Source organism: Phyllobates terribilis, unplaced genomic scaffold (genome assembly GCF_046119375.1).
Source record: "Phyllobates terribilis strain yellow unplaced genomic scaffold, ASM4611937v1 Scaffold_5__5_contigs__length_657084704, whole genome shotgun sequence".
Lineage (NCBI taxonomy): Eukaryota > Metazoa > Chordata > Amphibia > Anura > Dendrobatidae > Phyllobates > Phyllobates terribilis.
Window position 1 is genome coordinate 206,133,889 of NW_027362765.1, and position 26,565 is coordinate 206,160,453.

Below are 26,565 nucleotides of genomic sequence, written 5' to 3' on the forward strand. Positions count from 1 at the left end.
CAGTGTCGAATATTGTGAGTAACTAAACTCAAATTATTATTTCTATATTTAAAGAAGTTTCCATGATTAGAAAAGGGTCTGTCTTTTCAGACATAGTGCCACGTTTATCTCTAGACTGAGTCTGGGTATTGCAGCTCTTTATTCACTTGAATGTGGGATAAGCTTCAGTACTAGACAGAGCCTATGGAGAAAAAGAAGACTATTTTTACTCTTAAAATTATATTTTTATAAATGTTGGTTCTGCCCACAAATCTGCTGCCTTGGCAATAGATACATAATTAGTACTAATAAAATGACAGGCAGATCATGAAAGCCAATGGACGGCTGCCACCTCCGATGACTCAGAGACCTGTTGGACTACTTAAACTTGTCAAAAGCATAGTTTCGACTGTAATAAAAATTAAATATATCAGCTCTGAACTCTGTATGGATATACACATATATATCTTTATATATACTTATAATAAAAACCACAAAATGTAAAGTCAAAAGTGAAAATAAAATTCTGGCATAGACTATGATGCATTCCTGCAGCTTGTGTCATCTGATTGTAGAAATCATCTGAAGGCACTGACAGTCTTGTCTCCTCCAGACGATGAAACGCACACGACGCATAAGGCACTATATTGATGGGAGCGGAGTGTGTGCACCACGCATTATTCTTACAGTGTACTGCGCACCAGAGGATTTAGTATGGCAAACTGCAGCTATTCCAGCATCCGCAGTTACTTAACCTATCGGTCAATCTGTGCTTCCTTCAAGTTGGGTTAGTGCATGGACCACATAGATTCTCAATTAATTCTCTCCTGGCCCTTTTGTTTTAGGATAAAAGCCCAAGGCGAGATATCTTGGCTGACAAGAAGGAGTGAATGATGAAGACGATGGTTTTTGGGCAAGAGTGAAGATCCAGTTGCTAGAAGAAACAAAAAAAAAAAAAAAAAAGATGTTAATCCCTTGCCCATCAGAGTCTGGATGGGACATTCTGACAATTTTTAGTGACTTCTAACCATGCTGATTACAGCAACTTGCTTATAGGACCACATACATACTGGATCGAAGGCGGCTGGCCCGCTGACCCAACATTTAATGTGCTGGGGCCTTTAAATTCTCACCCGACAAAGAATATGAACAATGTTGCTGCATTGATTGACCGCATTTGGAACTGTACTCCTGTTTAGCTCTGTTTGGTGTTACTAATTGGAAGTTGCATTTGGTAACAGACTGTATGACACCATTTTAACCAATACATGACGATATTATTAAAAGGCTTTGTCCACCATTGTAGAACCCCAGCTTAATCAATTCAGGACCCATACTAAAATAAAAATGGTGTACACTTACGATCCAGGGATGTCAGCACTGCTTTTCCTGGAGAGTGATATTGTTGTCAATGGCCATTCGGTGGCTGAAGCTCATCAATATTCCATCAGAGCGGACGTCTGCGGTGATAAACTATCAACGGCTGCAGTCGTGCAGATGACGAGGCATGGCTCTTTGGCTGCAGCCTGCATGTGACACAATGTCACTCTCTAGGAGCAGCTGCGCTAACATAGCTCGAATGGCGCCACTGCAGGAGGCATGTAGAAACTGGTTGTTTTAATTCGGATCTCGAATTGATTCAGCTCCAGTTTTCCATTAGTGGACAACCCCTTTAAGTACTGTATAATGGTATTATTTGGGTACAGTTTGTCAAAAATTAAACATATCAGCAAGAACCCCTCATTTTTGTTATATTTATTTATTTTACTCGATTATATAATTCCACAGCGCTTTACAGACATTATCCCAGTAAATGCGCTGTTGTGCATTTTCTGATCACTGTAGGGTATTTCTTTAGCATTTTATGGCAGCACTTTAGCACTGTGATAGTATTCCTTATAGAATGATTTGAAGGCGATAATGTAGCCCTGTGAAACTATACTTTGCACTGTATGGTACAATGTTTACATAAAATATACATTAGTATTATTTAAGTACTGTATGAGAACATTTAAGGAGTTGTCTAACCTTAGGCTACAAGTCCGTAGTGATACTATGTGACTGCAGACTTGTGAACCCTCACAATGCGCCAGCATCAGGAGCAGCGGGTACTTGACCGCAAATGTGTGATTTATATACATGCGGTCACGTGCCGACTAGACATACACGACCTCGTACAATGCAAGTTCATTGAGTGAGGCCGGACAAGTCTAGTCGGAGTGTGGCAAGAAGTATGTAAATCAAATATTTTCGGTCACGTGACCACCCTCTCTCGGCACCGACACTGGAGAAACCTCACAGCGTGCAGACCTGTATCCCAGGCCAGACAACCTCTTTAATTGGACTCTGTATGGACAGTATTAATAGAATACTTTATGGCAGTATTTTTCACCATTGGCAGTATAATCAGAGCATTGTATTGAGGTGGCACTGTAGGACTTACTGGAAAGTTATGCTACCTTTCTACTATTTTTTCCTGCTTCATAACCTTATCACTTAATAAGTTTTCATTGATAAAAGTAAAGCAAAATAGATATTTTGTACTCTTACACCCTACACAAATAACAACTGTGAATCTGAGTATAAGAATGTTTGGAATAATGCCATAAAGATGCAGGCAAGGTGGCAGTGGTGTCTTAGAAATGTAATTGCATTCTTTACGTACAATTTCTCCTTCCGGTTTGCCAAAGTCCAGATACAACATTCTGGCTCCATCGTCAGAGGACATCCGAAGTCTCTCAAAAGGTTTCTGGAGATGGATGACCCTGTTTAGTCCAGGTTCTTCGGTAAACAGAGTGAATCCTTGGTCAATGTGTATGGAAAGTGCACACTCTTTTCCTCCCCATGTACATGCTGGTCAAAGAGAAAGGTACATAAATAAGCACAATGATATTCACGTAAGCAACTGGTTAAGTTATTCCAATGCCTGCAAATAGCTATAGTCATAGAGTATATATGTATTAGAGTTATATCTGTCTTTCCACCCTGCCTTGTGATATTCATTCACTGCTTACTTGCCACATTGGATACCTCCAGTAACACCCACCCACAAACTTGGGCTGAGGGTGCAGTAGCCCCAGGATAAACATATCACACCTACCTGTGGTCACCTCTTGTATGAGCTCAGCTGCATTGTGGCACCCATCCACTAAGGCCCGTGTCCACTCTGCCAGGTCTCGTTGAGTCTCCACACTAAACAAATGTGTCTCCACCCCTTTCTGGGTGCCAGAACGGAGGGCAAATGTCAGCTCGGTGTTATACAATGAGGTGCTTTTTGGAGGCCCAGAATGTACGAGTCTATGAAATTAGGGAAAAACAAAGCAGAATGTTAGGTCACTACAAACCAGTCAGTGGTCAACTAAGCTTGGTGCATCAGGAATTTCCAGTTGTATCTCATGCAATAGGTGATGCCAAACCCAGAAATAATGTAGGTAACTGCTGAAATATGGTCTAGCTAACCAGACACATACTGCTAGACTTGCAAAATTAATAACATGGCTTACACACTTTCCTACCCATTCATTCGTGGATGCTCTGTAAGCCAGTTTCATATTTACGCCTTCTTTCAATTGCTTGATTTCAGTCCTGTGTCATTTGTATGGTACCCAGACAACAGGCCTTTGGTCTCCCCAGTTTCCGCTTACCACTGACCATTCCGAGTAGCATCTCCCATTCTAGTGAATTTGCCTTCCTCACATGTCCAAAATAGGTCAGCTTCTGTCTGGTGGTCTTACTTTCCAGGGACAATTCTGGATTTATATGATCAAGAACATCTTTGTCGATGATCCTAGCAGTTCATGGGATTCATAGGAGTATTTCCAGTACCACAGCTTAAAGACATTAATTTTTTTTCTGTCTGCTTTTGCGAGTATCCACATCTCGCAGCCATGTGTCACAATTGGGAACACAATTGCAGTGATTAGTCTTTGTTTGACAGTGACTGAGACGTCCCCACACTTTGATACTTAGTCTATGTTCACCATGAATGCGCACCTCAGCGTTAATCCACACCATGACTAATGAGGTACTCAAGAAAAATTAAGCAGTTGGCCACTTCTATTTCTTCTTTGTTGATCTTTATATGGACTTCTTTGTTTGTGGTAGTCATTATCTTGGTCTTCTTGATGTTTAGTCCCATCTTCTCACTTTCTTCTTTCAAATTTAGAATCAGTTTCTTCAGATCCTTCTCACTCTCTACTAACAGGGTTGTATCATCTTCATATCTCAGATTACAAATGGTTCTTCTACCTATTTTCACCCCAACACTTTGATCATCTAAGTCCAGCTTCCTCCTGATTACTTCCACATAGAGGTTGAAAAGAAAAGCAGAGAGGATGCCACCTTGTCTTTGCCATTTTTGATCTTAAACTATTCTGATTTACACTGTGTTCACTGTATGTATGTAGTGGTTTGTTACCTACCAATTGTGGTCCAAAAATGATAACAGGGGGTTGTTGATGATGGGGTTGATGTGGGTCAGGATTGAAAGCTAGCCCACAGAACAGCTGGTGTAGCATAAATCGCTAATATGTGGCTACTGGCAGTGATAGAATGGTTCTAGTACACACAGGAGTTTGCAGCTTGCAAAGCTAAATAGCCACAGACCAGAGTGTTCGTGCTGAGCCATGTCCATCAAAAGTGGGCATCTGAACATTTAAAGTGGACCATAGGACAATGGAAGAAGGCAGCCAAATCTCATGAATTGTTTTCTTCATGTGGACGGACGGGTGTGCATGTGGCTTATATGGGAAGAGATGGCACCAGCTATACTTTGGGAGCAATGTAAACCAGAGGAGGTAGCAAGATGATTTGGGCAATACTTTTCTGGAAACCTTTGGATTCTAGCAGTCACGTGCATTTTACTTTAACAAGTACCTTCTTTAGGATCTACACATGAAGCCCAACCTTATTCACCTTCTATATTCAGCTGCACCCATAAGGTATAGGATAACACAAACTATTTAGCAATTTCCTGATAGTGGGCTGGGGTAGGCAGAGTTGGCAGCCTCCTATGGAATTATTGGGGGGGGGGGATACAATTTCTGGATTACATAAAAGATTTGGATGGCAGTTTATGCATATAGCTGGTGACTCTAGGGCTATAATGCAAACACTGTTACTAATTTTGTTTTTGCTAAATTTTATTTAACCTCTGAAAACTGAACCCACCCAACTGACCCATTATCACTGGTACATATAGGAAAGGCAGTCACACATGCCTGGAGCCAAATGCTTCACTAATAGTCAATTTTAGGTTTAATAATAATCTTTTTATTTATATCACACCAACATATTCCGCAGCGCTTTACAATTCAGACAATTTACAGACATTATGGGCACTGTCCCCATTGGCTCTCACAATCTACATTCCCTATCGGTATGTCTTTGGAGTGTGGGAGGAAACTGGAGAACCTGGAGGAAACCCACACATACATGGGGAGAACATACAGAGTCCTTGCAGATGTTATCCTTGGTGGGATTTGAACCCAGGACCCCAGCGCTGCAAGGCTGCAATGCTAATCACTGAGCCACTGTGCTGTCCCACGTGCTGGATCTTCATGTGAGACTTTTCTGAATTCTGAAACTCCTCCTCATTACAACTTATTTAAGCTGGTATTATTATAAACTGCCCACATACAGAAACAACACAGCTACTCCGGAAAAGTTTAAAAGACTCATAAGTGAAAACAGCTTATGTGCTGTACATGTATCCCGCCACTAGGTGACAGTATATTCATATAAATAAATTTATTGATTACATTTTACGTGAGGAAAATAAGAAATTCTAGAAGATGTTTATACTTTGTTTTTACTAAAGCTTCCTGCACGAGATGAGCAAATCTTGAAAAATTCTCTAAAACATGAATCACTGATCCTTGTAAATCCCAGCAAAGCAAACGAAGAGAAAACTTTTTTTCTTAGAATTCTTTGTGTGGGAAGCTTTCATGTTTTTCAACCAAAGTTAGTAGTATGAACCGGGGAGTTATATACTGGAAGATTATTTTATGGAGCACTTAATATAGATTAATATTTAAAGATATAATTAGGAAATTACAATTCTCTTACTGTTTTGTTATTAATAGGAATGGAAATAAAATAATCTGCAAATTCCAGACTGCTATAAAACAGCCTGTATTCTGCTGACCTTCTGCAGAAAAGCTATATGTAATTAGAAATATCCAGTAGCCCTGTAGATTACTTTGAATTAGAACACTATTATATCTAAAATGGCCTGAAGTGGTTCTCTAAGATTATTACATTGATATTAATGTTTGAAAAGTGGGGGTCTAGCTTCCAGAACACCTATTAATCGCTACATTGAGGGGGCCACAACCAATGCATGTGCACTGAGCTGTAGAATTACAGTAGCTGGAGAGTGACTGGTTGTTAACCGCTGATGTACTGTATCAATACAACGTAGAAGAGGCGTAACTTGACTTTCCTGGGCACCATTGCAAATGTAAGTTTAAAGAGGACCTTTCAACTCATTTTCATGTTAAATTGGATACATGATGGCTGTAGAGAGCAATAAAACGTTTTTTTTTTTGGTTGTTTTTTTTATTCCATCCCTCCGTTGCGGAGATATTAGCAATTAAAGTATTTGACACCCAATTAGTTATACTTTGTTAAGTCTAAATGGGTGTTAGAGAGTTTTCACTGGGGGCGTGTACTTCTTCTCCCTGTATGATGCTGACCAATCATAAGCAGGCAGCAATGCTCAAAGGAAAGAAGAACACGCCCCCACAATAGCTTAGAGCAGGTTTCTCAGTGTGCGAGATGTAATCACACTTATGTCTGTTGTGTTCAAGCAACTTGTAATCGCTCTGCAGTGAGATCTCACACAAGAGTAACCGGCCTGTTCTGGACTACTCCTGTGTGAGATGTAATGACACCCTGCTCTGATCTCACTGCAGAGTGATTACAAGTTGAGCACAACAGCAATAAGTGTGATTACAGTCACTTCTCCAGAAGTGACCATTCTATGAGAGGGGGAACGCTGATAAAATGGTTTGCAATGTGACACAGCTAAACTTAGCTGCACTGCTCCTCACCCCGACACTGACTCAAATATGAGACCAGAGCTGTATCATTACATCTCACACAATGAGAAACCTGTTCTAAGCTATGGTGTGGGAGTGTTGCTGCCTGTTTATGATTGGTCAGCATCATACAGATAGAAGAACTATATGCCCGCAGTGAAAATTCTCTGATAACACTCATTTGGACGTTACAAAAATTATTTTATTAAATGCCAAATACTTTGATTGCTAATATGTCCTCAATGGCAAGGCGAAATTAAAAAAAAAAAAACATCCTATAACCCCCTCTGCAGCCAGCAATAGAAAGTGCAACATGGAGGCTATAGAAGGCAAACTGAAAATGTTTTAACTCCTTCATGTCATGCGCTGTACATGTATGGTGCAAGTAGGTAGCGGGTGTATGGAGTCTGCTCCATACCCGGCAGGTAATGGCTGTGTGTTACAGCCAGGACCTGATTCTTACAATTGTGGGTGGCGTGAAGCGCCACTCACAATTGTTAATCTGTTAAATGCAGCTGTAAAATTAATAACATGCCGGCAGGTGGGCGCGTCATTTTGTCTTTATCAGCGTGCCTGTGACGTGATTGTGGGTCAGCGATGGGTTGCTTTGATAGCTGGGGGTCTGTTGAAGACCTGTGTGATTGTCATTACGGCTCTCCCTTGAAACTTAGCATGTGGCTGTAACCGCACCCCCGTCACTGACTGACAACTCGCTCAGCATTGGACCTGGCTGATAGTCAGGGCCGCGGGTGCAGTTACAGCCACCGTCCTCTATAAACAGAGGGATGACTGAACCCACCCCTGTGACTGAAACCCGAATCCTGCCGAGGGAGAATAAAGTTCATTTCCTCCCGGCAGCAGGGCTCAAAGTGCATGCACTGGGCAGGTTCAGAAGGCTATTAACCTGCAGATTAACCCCATATCTGAAGGTTAATAGTGTTTTTTTCACATGACAGGTTCCCTTTAAGTAAGGAAAAAGAATTTGTCCCCAAAGGTGGACAACTGAAGACCTACTCAGTGGCATTTCTCAGTTACCTGGTGGCAATCAGTGGGTGGCAGAATACAGGTTTACTGAAGCCATCTCTGGTGTGGGGGAGGCTATTATATAGTAAAAGATCTTTTTCTGTGAGAATTGCCAAGAGTTTCTGTTTTTCATCTTGTGGCAGCTACAAAAAAAAACAAAAAAAAACAACATCAATAGTCAAAAGAACATTTAACACCAGCGCGTTGTGATCAGCACACCTCAAACAATAAGCCATACCTGTTCTGTCAGCCAGCCCATGTATTTAATATCCTTGCCCACAACCTGTTTGACATCTTCTCGGACTCGTGGCATCAGAGCATTGACATTGGCATGTATGGCGCTGAACCAGGACTGGGCTGTACCCTCATCCTTTGCTCGGAGGAAAAGAACATCTCTTCCATCCGCTGAACAAATCTCTAGGTATCTGCAAAAAAATACAGACAAACCTAATGAAATAAGAAAATATTGTATATATATACGGTTCCAACCTGGAAGTAGAAGTGAGGATTTGGCTACTCTCCTGACTACAGTCACCAGTAGGCAGGCAGCATTAACCAGTACTGGTCTATACTGCCTGCAATACCTCCCAAAACAGTGTGACAATGCATGCTCATGACAGAGGTGGCATTACATGGCAGACATACAATTGGCACACTTATGGGGCAAGGTGCAGGCGTTGATATTAGCACTATGGCTCTTCATTTGGAGATATTGTAGCTGTTATATTTATAGACTTTATTATGATGACACTGACTAACTGGCAAGTACACAGGTCCATATTCTGTATATGAACTGGACATGCATTTCATCTCTTTGGAAATAGGCTTGAGTTCATCTTGAGGAAGGCAAAAGAGGATCAGCTTAAAACAGCCCTTCAGTCTAAAAGGCTTCCATGATGTGGTCACCACAGTCTATTTCTCTGTGGAGGGTGTTCTAGGAAGTGACTGACATGCCCAAACCACTGTCCTCTGATGGACCGATGTCAAAGACACAGAAGGAATGGATATAGCGCTAACATCATTGGCGCTGGTGCATCAGAGGACAGTGGGCATGTCTGTGACTTCTCATAATGCTCTCCAGGGTCATAGACGGTTGCAGCCATTTTATAACACTGAAAAAGATGGACTGCAATGGAGGGACTGTGGCAATTTCATTCAAAAGGGGACATCAAGTGTGTTCGCTAGGTATAGTCATTTAGACTGCTGTCGATTTAAGAATATATAATCTAAGATTTTTTACATCAACACTTACTACTGAAAATGGCAGAGTAACTAACATCTATATGCCACTCATCTCTGTTGCACAGCACTGGATGGATTATGTCCTCATTCCTCCTGTGCTGTGAACTGCAGCAATGTTTCGCTCTCAACCCCAGGTAACCAGAGAAATCCCAGGCAAGGGGCCAGCTAAAAAATTGGATAGGAACAGATGAAAGCCAAGGACATACTGTATGTACTATAACTAAAGCAACTGTTATACAGCCCATGAGAAGAGCAGAATTTAGGATGGCCCAATAACCCTTCGCTATAGGATTGGTGGACCTCTTATGGATGAGCAAAAAATGGTTAATGGTACATTGGTAGGGAAAGACAAGTGCCAATTCTTCTGTCCTGGAACAGTAGCTGAGGAGAAATACACCAGCATCAGTAGGAGGCCTTTTATTCTCTTCTGCATATATGATGCTTCGAAGATCATAAGCTTCAGGGTTATCCCTTTTCTCACCTGGGCTCAGGATCAGCAGGTAAGAACGTGCGAGATACATAACACATCTTTAGCGGTATGCTTTTCCCATCCTTGATGTCCCGAGGTGGTAAGGCTGGAGAGTTCTTCTTGTGAGGAGGCGCTGGTGATGTTCCATCCCAGCTCACTGGTCCACCGGAGGTAGAGCCTTTGAAGAAGGGAGATATCTCCTTCATATACTTCACTGTGTGGACAAGATGATGAATAAGTAGTAAATTAACTGTGCAATGAAACAGGAAGACAACTCCAGGCCTATACTATATCAATAACAGGTTTTTCACAGGAGACATTATTTCTTCATGCCCTGGAGATAGTGATCAACCCTTAATTTAGAGACCTGTCCTGTTATTGGTAGATTTCATCAGGACATTGATGAACATCATCCAAAATACCTAAATGTCCGCCAGCAATTTTTCTCATTTTCATAAAATATATTTAGGTCTTCAGTATTTTTTAGCAGATGATGTCAGTTCCTTTATGTCAGTGCTGATGTGAGCATTTTTATGGAGAAATATTTCAATGTGTGCTAAGTAAAAACACATATATACTTCCCAACATATGTCTATGGGTCAAACATTATACTGAGATCCATTTATTCATGTCTGATATTGTACCCCAAATAAAAAATACATAGACCAAGTACAGAGCATTCAGGTGGTAGTGGAATCATAGTACGCAAATCATCATCTTCCACGATGAAGAAAGCTAGCTCCAAAGTGCCCCTTATTGGAGGCAGCCACTTATAAGTAAGTTCTGAATGTATATGCAGTCATACACAAGACTTAGGGTATGTAGCCAAACTAGAGTCTTCTCTAAAAGAACAAGATTTCCATCTGCAGGCAGCTGTTTCAGAGCTCTTTCCCTGGTTGGCTGGGTTAGAGGCCTTTGACAGGGGGTAAAGGTTCTCCTTTAAGAGAGCGCCAAGCTGGTGCAGGGAGGATTAAAGGCCAGACAGTTTTCTCTGGAAAATATGCAAATTAGCCTCTTCCAACAGGAAGAAAGCTGGCTATCTAGTGTCACTCATTAGAGGGAGTCTGGCTGAATGTCCTACGTCATGTGGCAAAGATCAATATAAAGTTGATATTGACTTAGAAGGTGACTACCTCCAATAGGTGGTACTAGAGAACCAGCTTAACAAAAAGGCTAATTTGCACACTTTATTTTCCAGTTATATATATATAAAAAAAAGTTTCCTTACGCCAGTTTAGCACTTTCCATGCTAGGTCATGGACTCATCAAGCATTCTAATAGACAATATATGATACTTACTGTACATACTCAACATGCTTTGAGTTACGCTCTAGCTGCCAATACATGGTGATGCGCATGAGATTCTGTTGCTTTATAGATCATTCTAATAAACAAGATGTGTATAACATTGCATTGATTTCTAGAATATTCTAGTAGACAATGCAATTTGTGCCATTCTGAGAACTCATTAAGTCAATACAAGGTGTGTATATCATTGTGTTTCCTTCTGTTCACACTAATATCTTGGATTCCATTTCACAGAAGCCATGACAGCATGCAGAATGCATTGTATGGGTAATCTTAATGCTTTCATTACTGAAGATATCAGTGCCTAATTTTGATTGTAACAAAATATCTTGTGGCTATTTAGACCCCAAGTTTCTTGTTTCTATATAGGACTCAAAGTTTTCTAATTATTAGGATGGATCACATGGTTCCTTCTACTTTTTTACATACAAGCTTCTCCACACAAAACACATCCTATAAGCATGCATTGGCTCACAGTTGTGATTTATTGCACTCATAGAGAAGTGGCCTTGTTATCTTCTGTGTGGCACTGTAGAACGAGCACGAAAGCTTGTAAAAGAACTTCAACATGACGTTTCAAGGATGGAGCGAGACTGCCATCTACTGGCCAGAGACAGTCAAGCGGAACCAAAATATACAGGGGAAGTTGCAGGGAGGGCAGATTCAGACGCTGGACCCGATCAGGTGACTTCCAGGAAGGAGTTCAGAGAGATAAGAGGCCAGCGCGCCAAACCTGAGGGGTCTTTGGCGCCAAGCAGCAGAGAGGAGCAGACGTGTTCCCTGCGTCCTGAGAAACCCCGCGTGACAGGCCAAATCCGGAGGCCTGAGAGGTGCTCCAGCCGGGCACCGGTAAAAGAGCTCCGGATCCCTCACAGTTGTGACCCGAGTGCTGTGCCTGCTGAGGATACCAGGAACCTGATCGCGGTGCTGAGTGAGTTCGCGGAAACCGACGTCGGCCGCCGACAGACGAGGCCTGGACCCCCCTACCCAAGGCTCGAGAGACTGCCTCCAACGGCCAAGCAGAGAGGAGCTGCATACGTGAGCAGGGCCGTCACTTCCACTGCTCACCCACGGTACCGGGGACAATTGGGTTTAAGTACTCAGGTTGGGAGGGGAACGGTTGGGGCTAAAGTAGCACAACGTGATTTAATTGAATTTATCCGGAAAGAGACTCACGGCCTAGCGGGAATAACCGGTGACCCCCTCTAGGGCTAAATTCACGGTTAAAGAACTTGTGTGGTATCTCTCATGCTTGAGGGCATCACCTTACTTTAAGAGACTGCGCCTTACTTTAAGGGACTGCGCCTTATTTTAAGAGACTGCGCCTTACTTTGAGAAATTTCGTATTTTGCTGATATTTCAAACCACTGTTCATTACCCTTGTTGCTAATCCCTTGTTTCAGCATACCTGTTGTATAAAACTGTTTACAAACATCTCTGACTGTTCTCGCCTTGTGTGTCTGTGCGTTGCATTCCGGCACCTGCATTACAGCACATCACTACAATATAAGTAATTGTAAATCTCTCATTTCGAGAGGCACATAACAATTACATTGGCTCAACGATGCTCAATGTATTGCGTTAAGCCCCATATACACGTTAGATGCCTGTTAGCCAAACATTAGTCCAGCCAATTGTTCTGCCGGCAGCTATCTCGGCATCCCTCCCATACAATGGAGCATTTGTTCTGCTGAGCGCTCCTGTGTTCGCTATGAGAGAGCGGCTGCCAGACATCGCTTATTTATTATGCCACAAAAGGATTGGCAAACCAAAATCAAAAATGCCGAATCCTAGTTCCCCCCTACATCACTTGTTGGGGTATATCATACACATTAGCCTGTTGGCCGAAATCATCGATACTGGCAGGTTTGGCTGACGTTAGTCTATAGTGTTTGGGGGCCCTCACTCAGGTTGTAAAACCCAGTGAGATTAAAAGGAACCTGTCATGTAAAATATCACTATTAACCCGCAGAAATGGGGTTAATCTGCAGATGAATATCGTTCTGACACCATGCAGCATCGGCACTGAGAGCCCCACTGCCGGGAGGAAATTAACTTTATTCCCCATGGCAGCGTTCGGCTTCCAGTCATAGGTGTGGTACCGGCACGGTTTCAGTCACTGAAACCAGTCGCTGGCTGTAACCGGCACTGACTGACAGCAGTATCAGCACAGAGAAGTGACTGAAATCGCGCCGGCCCACCCCTATGACAGGAAGCTGAATGCTGCCATGGGGAATAAAGTTCAATTTACCCCGGCAGCAGGGTTCTCAGTGCCAGCGCTGCATGGTATCAGGACGCTATTAACCTCCATATTAACACCATATCTGCAGCTTAATAGCATTGTTTTACATGACAGTTTCACTTTAAGTGGTCCGGCCACCAAAATACATCCCTTTATAACAGAAACACAACCTGAAATTGTATATACAAAAGTATATAAGCATGTACATGCAAATGATGATAGTAAATATGTAGTAATATACTTGGATAACATGTGTGTGTAGATTTACTACCTGTAGATTCTGTATATGTCAAAATTCTTTTTTTATCCCCTTACAATCAATCCTATGTGTTCTTATCTCAGCATAAATAATTGAAAAGTCAATCTAGAAAGTCACTTTGAAAAAAACAGCTCAGGGCGTAACATGAAGTGTGTTCTGAGCTGCGGACAGCTGGATCCCTGTGGCACACACACAATCTGGATGCAATAACTGCACTTACTCATCGCACAACTATTTTATTTGGAAAGTTCAAAGTACAATATGACTTTACTGTTTCCTAATGTACAGAGGCTTCATAACTGCAACGAAAACACTGGAACACATTCATATTCAAGCAGAAAGATAAAGTAGGTTAAATGATTGGATAGAATTGCTCATAGTATGTACCATGCACACTTTGCAGATTACACATAATTGTTATAGCTGCTCCGCTGGGGTCATGGTGCTCTCGCACTTATTATACATTGGAATCCATGCATTAACCCCTTTACCCCGGAAGCCTGTTTTCACCTTCATGACCAGGCCAATTTTTACAATTCTGACCAGTGTCACTTTTTGGTCACGGCCCCAATATCATTATTCGGTCAGTATTTTTTCTCAGGAGTGGGAGATAAATGCAGAATTGGTGACTTGTTTCTATTATACTTTTTCTCTGATTGTTCCTCACCTGGTTTTATCTACCACTCCTGAGAAAAAATACTGACTGATTACTGACCAAATACTGATAGTGGGGCCGTGGCCTTCGAGGTAATAACTCAACATATTGTACTTGATGATAGTGGTAAAATTTCTTCGATATCATTTGCATTTATTTTTGAAAAAATTTGAAATTTGGTGAAAATTTTGAAAATTTTGCAATTTTCAAACTTTGAATTTTCATGCCCTTAAATCAGAGAGATATGTCACACAAAATAGTTAATAAATAACATTTCCCACATGTCTACTTTACATCAGCACAATTTTAGAACCAATTTTTTTTTTATTAGGAAGCTATAAGGGTTAAAAGTTGACCAGTGATTTCTCATTTTTCCACCAAATTTTACAAAAACATTTTTTTGGTGACCGCATCACATTTGAAGTGACTTTGAGGGGTCTTTATGACAGAAAATACACGAAAGTGACACCATTCTAAAAATTACACCCTTCAAGGTGCTCAAAACCACATTCAAGAACTTTATTAACCCTTCAGGTGCTTCACAGGAATTTTTGGAATGTGGAAGAAAACAATGAACATTTAACTTTTTTTCACAAAAATTTTACTTTAGACCCAAAAAATTTTAATTTCGCAAGGGTAACAGGAAAAAATGGACCCCAAAATTTGTTGTGTAATTTCTCCTGAGCACGCAAATATGTGGAGAAAACCACTGTTTGGGCGCATGTCAAGGCTAAGAAGGGAAGAAGCGCCATTTGACTTTTTTAATGTAAAATTTGCTTGATTAATTAGTGGACGCCATGTCACATTTGGAGAGCCACTCACATTAAAAAAGTAAAATTTCCCTCCTTCCCTTCCAAGCTATGTCGTGCGCCCAAACAGTGTGTCTAAACAGTGGAAACCCCTCACAAGTGACACCATTTTAGAAACTAGACCCTTCTGGAAACTGATCTAGATGTGTGGTGAGCACCTTGAACCCCCAGGTGCTTCACAGAAGTTTATAACATTGAGCCGTGAACATAAAATTTTCACATTTTTCCCACAAAAATGTTTTTTCAGCCCCAAATTTTACATTTTTATAAGGGTAACAGGAGAAATTTGCCCATACCATTTGTTGTGCAATTTCTCCAGAGTAAGCCGAAACCCCATATGTGAGGAAAAACCACTGTTTGGGTCCATGGCCGTACTCGAAAAAGAAGGAGCGCCATTTGACTTTTTGAATGCAAAATTTGGTTGAATAGTTAGCGGACACCATGTCGCGTTTGGAGAGCCCCTGATGTGCCTAAACAGTGGAAACCCCCCACAAGTGACACAATTTTGGAAACTAGACCCCTCAAGGAATTTAATTAGATGTGTGGTGAGCACCTTGAACCCACAGGTGCTTCACAGAATTTGACAACGTGGATCTGTAAAAATGAAAAAAAAATATTTTTCCTTTAAAAATGTTGTTTTAGCCCCAATTTTTTTCATTTTCACAAGGATAGCAGGAGAACATGGACCCCAAAATTGGTTGTGCAATTTCTCCAGAGTACACCGACATCCCATATGTGGTCGAAAACTACTTTTGATGCACAGTGCAAAGCTCAGAAGGGAAGAAGTGTCACATTGGAGTTCATATTTTGCTGGGCTGGTTTGACGGTGCCATGTCACATTGGCAGAGCCCCTGAGGTGCCAGAACAGAAGACTACCCCAATAAGAGACCCCATTTTACAAACCACACCTCTTAATGAATTCATCTAGGGGTGCAGTGAGCATATTGACACCACAGGTGGATCACAGAATTTTATACCATGAGGAAAAAAATAATTACATTTTTAATACCAAAATTTTATTTTAACACCAGATTTTACATTTTCACACTGTGAAATGGGTAACAAAGGCACCAAAATTTGTCCCACAATTTCTGCTGAATGTAGAAATACCCCATATGTGGCTGTACAGTACTGCTTACGGCGAGATTCGGGAGGGGCGGTGCGCTATTTGCCTCCTGGAGCGCAGATTTTTTTTAGAATAGTATGCTGACTCCATATACAGAGCCCCTAAGTGCTAGAATAGCAGAATCCCCCCTCAAGTGACCCCATTTTGGAAATTATAACCCTTTGGGAATTTATCTACAGGTGTAGTGATGATTTTGACTCCATGGGTCTTTTCCAAAAACAAGCAGCAGCAGATGTTGCTGAGAGAAAATTGCAAACTGTCGTTGTTGTAGTGACCAGTAAGTTGTAGCGACCAGTAAGTTGTAGTGACCAGTACCTGTATTTGGGAGTGCAGAAAATGTTCAATTTCTTTTTGTGGGGCGATAAGCCATTTTGCTTTTTCAGAGCCTTTGTGCTACCAGTAATGTGAAAGCCCCTATATTTCCGATAACAGATGACGGACCTGAGTGGAGACTTGCACCTATATCGGGGTTTCCATCTAAATCTCCGAGTGACGTGATTCAAATGAACCCCCAAGGGATCCATTCACTATAATGAGGCAGCAGAGTTAATCTGGACTCTGTCTGGCCTCTGTTCAGCATTGTCCTTTTCAGAAGTGCACAAAACTGTTAGCGACGGCACTTTTATACACGCCTAATAAAAAGACGAATAGAAACAAAAAGAGGAAAATCCTCCAGCGTAAAAATATATAAAAAAAATAATTTTATTGATCCAAATCAGCATAGATTAAAACATGTTAGACACCACTAGACAAAAAAGAAACACAGACAGACACGTTTCAGAAATAAGCCTTAATCATGCTTACCATGGCTCCGGGCGATCAATATATATGTGGTGACCTGACTATTCCTCTCCTATTCCACTCTGTTCATAATAAAATGACGGACGCCGACAGATCATAGGCCAGACGGCGTACACACTGCCTCCATCTCACTCATCTATAAGGAATTTTCCACCGGGGGTTCCATCTGAATCACGTATTTCAGAGATTTACATGGTGTAAGTGCAGAGCGCAGGATAACTGTGACCCGAGCCTTACTGTGATCTTTGGGAGGCAGAATGAATAAATCAACAGCAGTTAAAAAAATTGGTTTTATTTATTTTTTACACCGTTCCTCGTGCGGTATAAGTGATTAGGTGAATTTATTCGTCGGTTCGGTCCAATTACAGAGATACCAGATTTATATCGGGTTTTTATGACTGACAGCTGTCACACACTAAAAGACGCTTTTTATTGTAAAAACTAATTTTTGCATCGCCATATTTTGATAGCTATAATTTTTCCATATTTCAGCCGACAGAGTCATGTGATGGCTTGTTTTTTGTGGGATGAGTTGACGTTTTTATTGATACCATTTTCGGCCACGTGACATTTTTTGATCGCTTTCTATTCTGACTTTTGGAAGGCAGAATGAACAAAAAACAGCAATTCAGGATTTTTTTTTTTTTTTTTTTATGTTGTTCCGCGTGTGATAGAATTGATAAAGCAGATTTATTCCTTGGATCAGTACGATTACAGTGATACAACATTTATAGCTTTTTTTGTGTTTTGGCGCTTTTTCACAATAAAAACTATTTTAATAGAAAAAATAATTATTTTTGCATCGCTTTATTCTGAGAGCTATAATTTTTTTATTTTTCGGCTGATGGACCTGTATGGCGGCTTGTTTTTTGTGGGACAAGATGATGTTTTTTATGATGTACCATTTTTATTTACATTCATCTTTTTGTTCGCGTTTTATTCAATTTTTTGTTCGGTGGTATCATGATAAAGCATCGTTTTTTGCCTCATTTTTTATTTTTTTACGGTGTTCACTGAAGGGGTTAACTAGTTGGACAGTTTTATAGGTCAGGTTGTTCCAGACATGGTGACACCAAATATGTGTACTTTTTTTGTTGTTTTTTTCTCATAAAAATATTTATTTATTGGGTACAATATATATATATTTTTTATTATTATTTTGACATTTTAAAAATATATATTTTTCCAAATTTTTTTTTTCTCTTTTTTTACTTTTACACTTTGTCCCACTATGGGACTTTCACTAATTGCAGTCTGATGGCTTGTATAGTATAGTTCTGTACTGCCAGTTTCCTATTTCTGGGGACCCGGATGTCGTCATGACGACATTGGGTCACCATGGCGACGACGTCATCGCAGGGTCTCCGATCCAAAGGCAGAGGGGCTTTTTTTCCTCTGCCTGCACGCTAAATGCTGCGATAGCCGCATTTAGCAGGTTAAAGCGCCCACTCCTGGCACTTAGTGTCGGGTGTCAGCTGTCAGAATCAGCTGACACCCAGCGGCGATCGCGAGGGCACAGCCTCTGCCTCTGTGCATGTAAAATCGCCGAGACGTATACATACGTCCCATGTCGGTAAGTACCAGGCTGGATACATCTCATGTAAGAATGGATTAAAGGGAATCTGTCACCAGGTTTTTGCTACCTAATCTAACAGCAGCATAATGTAAGGGCAGAGACCCTGATTCCAGCAATATGTCACTTACTGGGCAACTTTCTACAGTTTAAATAAAATCACTGATTTATCAGCAAGATGTTATCACTAGAAGTCTAATATACCTGCTGCCAGGTAGTCTAACCATACCCCCACCACTGCCTATGCACAGTGTACACAGAAACCTGCCAATTGGTGCTGTGGGTGGGGTTATACAGAGCTCTGGTAGGTCTGCAGCAGATAAATCAGTTTTTAATCAAAACTGCAGCAAGCTGCCAAGTAAATTATATATTGTTGAAATCAGTGTCTCTGCCCCTACATCATGTTGCTCTCAGATGTGTTAGCAAAAACTCAGTGACAGCTTCCCCTTAGGCTGTGTGCCCATGATGCATTTTTTAAGCGTTTCCGCAGCGGCAATTCCGCTGTAGAAACGCTTAAAAAACGCTTGGTAGAAGGTCTGCAATGTTCCCCAATGATAATCCACATGTGCTGTGCACATGTTGCGGAAATTTCGGCTGCGGATTATCTTTGCGGAAATAAACGCAGCACTACCGGAAGCGCTGCGTTTTCGCTGCCATTGACTAGCATTGGAACGCATGGAATCCGCATCACTAGATCTTCGGTACATGCGGAATCCATGCGTTTCAATGTGCGGATGGTACCCGGGTCTGGAGAAGAGGAGACTCTCCTCCGGACCCGGGTACCATAGAACCTGTAAAAAAAAGAATAAAATAAAAAATAAATATTATACTTACCTTCTGATGGCCCGCAGTGTCCTTGTCTTGGCTTACCGGCAGATCGCGGTGGACTCAAGGACCTGCGCTGACGTCATTTAGTCATGTGACGGGTCACATGAAAGCTGACGTCGGCAGGTCCTTCAGTGTACTGCAAGCTGCCGGCAAGTCGAGATGCATCGAATAAAGACTCTGGGGGCCATCAGAAGGTAAGTATATATTTATTTTTCACCATTCTTTCGGTCACACTATATAAACCCATGCGGGTTGCATGGATTTATATAGTGTGACCAAGTTGACAAGCACTTTCCAAGTGATGCTAAAATCTCTTGGAAAGCGCTTGACAACCTGCATGCGGCAATGCATGTGAAGAACGCTTCACTTCCGCATGTACAATCCGCATGTACAATCCGCATGCGTTTTTTCTGCCAGGGAGATGCAGAAACGCTCAGGAAAAATTCGGAGCATTTCTGCATCGTGGGCACATAGCCTCAAAGATATTTTGACAGCATTTTTCACACTACTGTACATAAACCGCAGATAAAATGCATTTTTTTACATTGAAGCTGCCTAATTACTAGTATACCTCAGAAGCTTACATGGTGGTCAGTGGTTAGCATTGTTGCTTTGCAGCGCTGGGGTCCTCGGTTCAAATCCCACCAAGGACAACATCTGCAAGGAGTTTGTATGTTCTCCCTGTGTTTCTGTGGGTTTCCTCTGGGTTCTCCAGTTTCCTCCCACACTACAAAGCCATACTGATAGGGAATTTAAATTCTGAGCTGCAATGGGGACAGTGATGATAATGTCTGTAAAGTGCTGTGGAATTAATGGTGCTATATAAGAAAAATCATAATAAATAAATTGATTCACACATGCAAAGACATAACTTGATGTTGCCAAGCCGAGGGGTAAAATAACTGGGCCACCATTACTTGTTATGGTGATGTGTGGTATAATTTCTATTAGTGATTATGTACACTACTATATTCCAGCAGTGTTCAATCTCACACATATACAGAAACCTAATACTGCATGCAAAGCGCTTATGTACAGGTTCCATGCCCACGGCTGGGCTGTGTACATCAGGCTTTATATGGCAGGGGATAGTGGCTTGGATGTGGGTGTATTCTTCTATAGCTAAATCAGTGCATTCACTAATCCAGTTCTTTCGCAGTTTAGAACGTTCCATGTCTTTTTAGTTGCTTCTATGAGGGTTTGGAATTAATCTGCCTTTTTAATAACATTTACAAATTCTGAAGAAAAAAAAAAAGAATGTGTTTGGAATAGCTGTCGTTAGCTAAGGGAAAGTCATGATAATACAGCAGGGCTGCTGTCAAATTTAGAATTTCCCCAACTACCCTGCTCTATTTTCAGATCACCTCCACAGGGGACAGGAGTAATTGCCTTTTACTGTTTCACAGACGTGATGATGTGTAAGTGATAAAATGTGGGTCCAATGTCTACTAAATACGCTACAAGAAACTCTATAATGCAGAAACTGGAAAAGACAAACACAGCGCGAGTCATAGAAAAATCAAAGACAATGGGGATCATCAGGTAAAAGTGATATGAAATATATGTACTGATGGAGTATTTTTTATTAATCATTATACTGTATGCCAGTTTAGGACTTAAGCTTCAAGGCCCGTTATCTTCTCAGGCTCTATTATTAAAGGGAATCTGTCTCCAGGTTTTGAGATGTAATCTGAGACCAGCATGATGTAGGGGCTGAGACTCTGATTCCAGCAATGTGTCACTTGTTGGTCAGCATATGTATGCTGCCGTTTTTTTTAAATCCCTTATTTTTCTGCTGCAGATCTAGCAGTTCTCTGAATGCTGAGCTCTGTATAACGCCACCGACACCACTGATTGGCAGCTTTCTGTGTACACTGTGCATAGGCATAAAACTGCTAATCATTGGTGGAAGCAGGGTTACATAGAAAAAGGAGAACTACCAGGCACGGGATAACTAGCCCTGTAGTGATACTCTTCTGCTGATAAAACACTAATTGTATTGAAACTACAAGTAGCACAGTAAGTTCAGGGATGAATATATCTTTGGAAATGCATATCTTGGAAGAAACAAAAGATTGATGGTAAATGTATAATCTGTGAAAAGAGGTTGACGAGACACACACACCTAGGAGCCCAAAGTCCTCTCTGCAAATTCATAGGTGAAAAGCATGGTGGCTCAGTGGTTAGCATTGTTGCTTTGAAGCTCTGGGGTCCTGGGTTCAAATCCCACCTAAGACAACATCTGCAAGGAGTTTGTATGTTTTCCCCATGTATGCGTGGGTTTCCTCCCACATTTCAAAGACATAGTGATAGGGAATTTAGATTGTGAACTTGATTGGGGACAGTGCCCATAATGTTTGTAAAGTGCTGTGGAATTAATGGTGCTATATAAGTAAGCAAAATAATCTTTATATAGCGCAATCATATTCTGCAGTGCTTTACATACATTATCATAACTATCCTCATTGGGGCTCACAATCTACATTCCCTATCAGTATGTCTTTGGAGTGTGGGAGGAAACCCACAGAAACACAGGGAGAACATACAAACTCCTTGGAGATGTTATCCTTGGTGGGACTTGAACCCAGGACCCCAGCGTGGCAAGGCTGCAGTGCTAACTACTGAGCCACCGTGCTGCCCATAAAGCAAATAAGCATGCACAACCAGAACTGCTATACAATGGAAAGGAGTGGTGGCTACACATGCTCATTACCACTTCATTCACATATGGACTTTAGCAGGGTCCCAGCAGATGGACCACCATCAATCATGCATTTATTACTTATCCGGTGGCTGGTGATATACACTGCTCAAAAAAATAAAAGGAACACTTAAACAACAGAATATAACTCCAAGTAAATCAAACTTCTGTGAAATCAAACTGTCCATTTAGGAAGCAACACTGATTGACAATCAATTTCACATGCTGTTGTGCAAATGGAATAGACAATAGATGGAAATTATTGGCAATTATCAAGACACACTCAATAAAGGAGTGGTTCTGCAGGTGGGGACCGCAGACCACATCTCAGTACCAATGCTTTCTGGCTGATGTTTTGGTCACTTTTGAATGTTAGTTGTGCTTTCACACTCGTGGTAGCATGAGACGGACTCTACAATCCACAGAAGTTGCTCAGATAGTGCAACTCATCCAGGATGGCACATCAATGCGAGCTGTGGCAAGAAGGTTTGCTGTGTCTGTCAGCATAGTGTCCAGAGGCTGGAGGCGCTACCAGGAGCCAGGCCAGTACACCAGAAGACGTGGAGGGGGCCGTAGGAGGGCAACAACCCAGCAGCAGGACCGCTACCTCCGCCTTTGTGCAAGGAGGAACAGGAGGAGCACTGCCAGAGCCCTGGAAAATGACCTCCAGCAGGCCACAAATGTGCATGTGTCTGCACAAACGGTTAGAAACTGACTCCATGAGGGTGGTATGAGGGCCCGACGTCCACAGATGGGGGTTGTGCTCACAGCCCAACACCGTGCAGGACGCTTGGCATTTGCCACAGAACATCAGGATTTGCAAAGTTGCCACTGGCGCCTGTGCTCTTCACAGATGAAAGCAGGTTCACACTGAGCACATGTGACAGACGTGACAGAGTCTGGAGACGCCGTGGAGAGTGATCTGCTGCCTGCAACATCCTTCAGCATGACCGGTTTGGCAGTGGGTCAGTAATGGTGTGGGGTGGCATTTCTTTGGAGGGCTGCACAGCTCTCCATGTGCTCACCAGAGGTAGCCTGACTGCCATTAGGTACCGAGATGAGATCCTCAGACCCCTTGTGAGATCATATGCTGGTGCGGTTGGCCCTGGGTTCCTCCTAATGCAGGACAATGCCAGACCTCATGTGGCTGGAGTGTGTTAGCAGTTCCTGCAAGATGAAGGCATTGAAGCTATGGCCTGGCCCGCCCGTTCCCCAGACCTGAATCCGATTGAGCACATCTGGGACATCATGTCTCGCTCCATGCACCACAGACTGTCCAGGTGCTTTAGTCCAGGTCTGGGAGAAGATCCAACAGGAGACCATCCGCAACCTCATCAGGAGCATGCCCAGGCATTGTAGGGAGGTCATACAGGCACGTGGAGGCCACACACAATACTGAGCCTTATTTTGACTTGTTTTAAGGACATTACATCAAAGTTGGATCAGCCTGTAGTGTGTTTTTTCACTTTAATTTTGGGGGTGACTCCAAATCCAGGCATCCATTGGTTAATAAATTTGATTTCCATTGATGATTTTTGTGTGATTTTGTTGTCAGCACATTCAACTTTGTACAGAACAAAGTATTCAATGAGAATATTTCATTCATTCAGATCTAGGATGTGCTATTTGAGTGTTCCCTTTATTTTTTTGAGCAGTGTATATTGTTTATAGAACAAGTTCTTTGTGCTTAGATGCGGGTCCCAACTCTGGAAATAGAGGATGAAAGGAATAGGTGGCTGTGCATGTTGGTGGTTCTCTCCATTCACCTTTGTAGAAATTAAGGAAAGAGGAAAGACCTCTGCTTTCCATATACTGTAGGTGTAGGTCCTAGATTTTTAATAGCATTTCTTGCCGTATCATGCCACAAATGTTCATGTTGGGAATATCCCGTTACCCCTCATGTGCCCCTACATTAATATGAAACCCAATTTAGGATATAGCATGTGATGATTAAATAATAGATGTTAAAGCACGGAGCAAGTAAATACCACAGCGTAATGTACTGGAGCAGAACATTGTCTATGGGGGAAATAGGTCGTGATAAAAAAGGTAAAATACATTAAACATATATAAAAAGATATGTAGTAATGACAGTAGATATTCAAGGACACACAGAAAAGAAGCCTGGACGTGGAACAACACATATGGCAGGAGTAAAGTTAGTTTACGCCACTGAATAGTTAAATCTTGGCCTCCGCCAGTCATGTAATTCTCTAGACTCTTCCAAATTCAGTCAGATCATTAAGCCGTTCACAGCTCACTGGACAAGAGTGTCATTGCTCCCTTTCTCCCACAGACACAGCTTTATATGGGTGGAAGTTACTGTGAGGTAAAGGATGACTATTATATCCATAAGCCTAATTATGTAACTGGTTCTGGGGTTTTATACAAACAGCGCTGAAGAAACTGAACTCATGACGAGTCCTAAATTCCTTTATAATGGACCTCAAGGGTTCATCAGAAGACGATTTGGGGCCAGTCACTTGCACTAAGGTCTACTTATATGGTTGTTTCTCCCATAAGTAGACGTATGTCGGTTCTATATAAATAGGGAGTGGGCCTTCAGAGTCATTTCCTCTTGTGGGCCCAAGAACCTCAGTTCATCACTGCTTGGCTATATGTTATACATAGATTCCCATGGACATGCTCCACATCAGGGGTGGACATACCGCCGATGCAGCTGCACCAGGGCCCGGATGTAGAGGTGGGCCCTTCCAGGGCGGCTAATAATGAGGGCAATCTTGCCTGCTTCTTGGAGCCCGAGGCTCCGTGGGGACCATGGCCAGATCGCCCTCATAGTGTGCGGCGGGCAGGGAGCGATCCCTGCAGCTCCGCTGCTGACAGGAGGGAAATTGCAGTGGAGCGGAGCTGAGGGATCCATCCTCCACTTCCTGCCCGGCGCTTTCTCCCTGACACAGGCACGTGCGGTTAGATGATGTCATCATGCAACATGGGCCTGTGTCAGAGAGAAAGTTGCCGGCAACGACGATGCTGCGGGGGAATGAGCTGAGAGGTGAGTGTTGTTTTTTTTTGTTTGTTTTTTTACTAATACACTGGGGAGAGGTCCAGGACAATGATGGAGATGGGGGAGATAACAATGATGTGAATGAGGGAGAACAATGATGATGGAGGTGGGGGAGACAATGATGGGTATGGAGGAGATAAGAATGATGGAAATGGGGGAGATAGCAATGATGGAAATGGGGGAGATAATGATGGGAATGGGGGAGAACAATGATGAAGGGGGAAACAATGATGAAGGGGGGAAACAATGATGAAGGGGGGAAACAATGATGAAGGTGGGGAAGAGTAATGATGGGGAGAACAATGATGGAGGTGGGGAGAGCAATGATGGGGATGGGGAGAGCAATGATGGGGATGGGGGAGAGCAATGATGGGGATGGGGGAGAGCAACCATGGAGGTGGAGCAAAGCAATGATGGGGATGGGGAGAACAATGATGGAGGTGGGAAGAGCAATGATGGAGGTGGGGAGAGCAATGATGGAGGTGGAGAGAGCAATGATGGGGATGGGGGAGAGCAATGATCAAGGTGGGAAGAGCAATGATGGAGGTGGGGGAGAGCAATGATGTGGATGGGGAGAGAGCAATGATGAAGGTGGGGGAGAGGACAATGATGGAGATGAAGGAGAACAATGATGGAGGTGGGGGAGAGCAATGATGGAGAGAACAATGATGACGGTGGGGAAGAACAATGATGGAGGTGGGGGAGAGCAATGATGGAGATGAGGGAGAACAATGATGGAGATGGGGGAGAGCAATGATGGAATGGGGGAGAGCAATGATGGGGAGAACAATTATGGGAGTGGGGGAGAACAATGATGGAGGTGGGGAGAGAAATGATGGAGTGGGGGAGAGCAATGATGGGGAGAACAATGATGGGGGTGAGGGAGAAAAATGATGGAGGTGGGGGAGAAAAATGATGGGGATGGGGACAACAATGATGGAGGTGGGAAGAGCAATGATGGAGGTTGGGGAGAGCAATGATGGGGGGAACTATGATGGAGGTGAGGGAGAGCAATGATGGGGAGAACAATGATGGGGATGAGGGAGAACAATGATGTAGGTGGGGGAGAGCAATGATGGGGATGGGGAGAACACTGATGGAGGTGGGGGAGAGCAATGATGGGGAGAACAATGATGGGGTGGGGGAGAACAATGATGGAGGTGGTGGAGAACAATGATGAAGGTGGGGGATGGCAATGTTGGAGTTGGGGAGAGCAATGATGGGGAGAACAATAATGGGGGTGAGGGAGAACAATGATGGCGGTGGGAAGAGCAATGATGGTGGAGGGAAGAGCAATGTCGACATGAAGGTCTGACCAGGTGGAGAAGAAGTAGTAGAAACCATCTCTAATCAGATGAGATGTCAGCGGTAAGTGCTTGGATGTAAATTTTATTCTGTATCTGCACTGTGGGACTTGGAGTGATAATGTTACATGTATAATCCCTTAAGCTGCATTCTCACATTTGTGTGAAATGTCCATGAGCA

At 42.5% G+C, this 26,565-nt stretch overlaps 1 protein-coding gene across 1 annotated transcript in view; it reads right to left on the bottom strand.

The window, feature by feature from the left end:
* Window positions 1–427: 427 nt before the first annotated feature.
* Window positions 428–26,565, bottom strand: part of SNTA1 (syntrophin alpha 1) — a 75,602-nt gene continuing 49,464 nt past the window's right edge. Inside the window, exons 3-8 of the mRNA XM_073683748.1 lie at window positions 9,766–9,967; window positions 8,281–8,467; window positions 8,055–8,185; window positions 3,080–3,276; window positions 2,645–2,832; window positions 428–913 (exon numbers count right to left, since the gene is read on the bottom strand). Of these exons, the coding sequence (XP_073539849.1) occupies window positions 821–913; window positions 2,645–2,832; window positions 3,080–3,276; window positions 8,055–8,185; window positions 8,281–8,467; window positions 9,766–9,967 (998 nt within the window). The 3' untranslated portion in view covers window positions 428–820. The remainder of the gene's footprint in view (window positions 914–2,644; window positions 2,833–3,079; window positions 3,277–8,054; window positions 8,186–8,280; window positions 8,468–9,765; window positions 9,968–26,565) is intronic.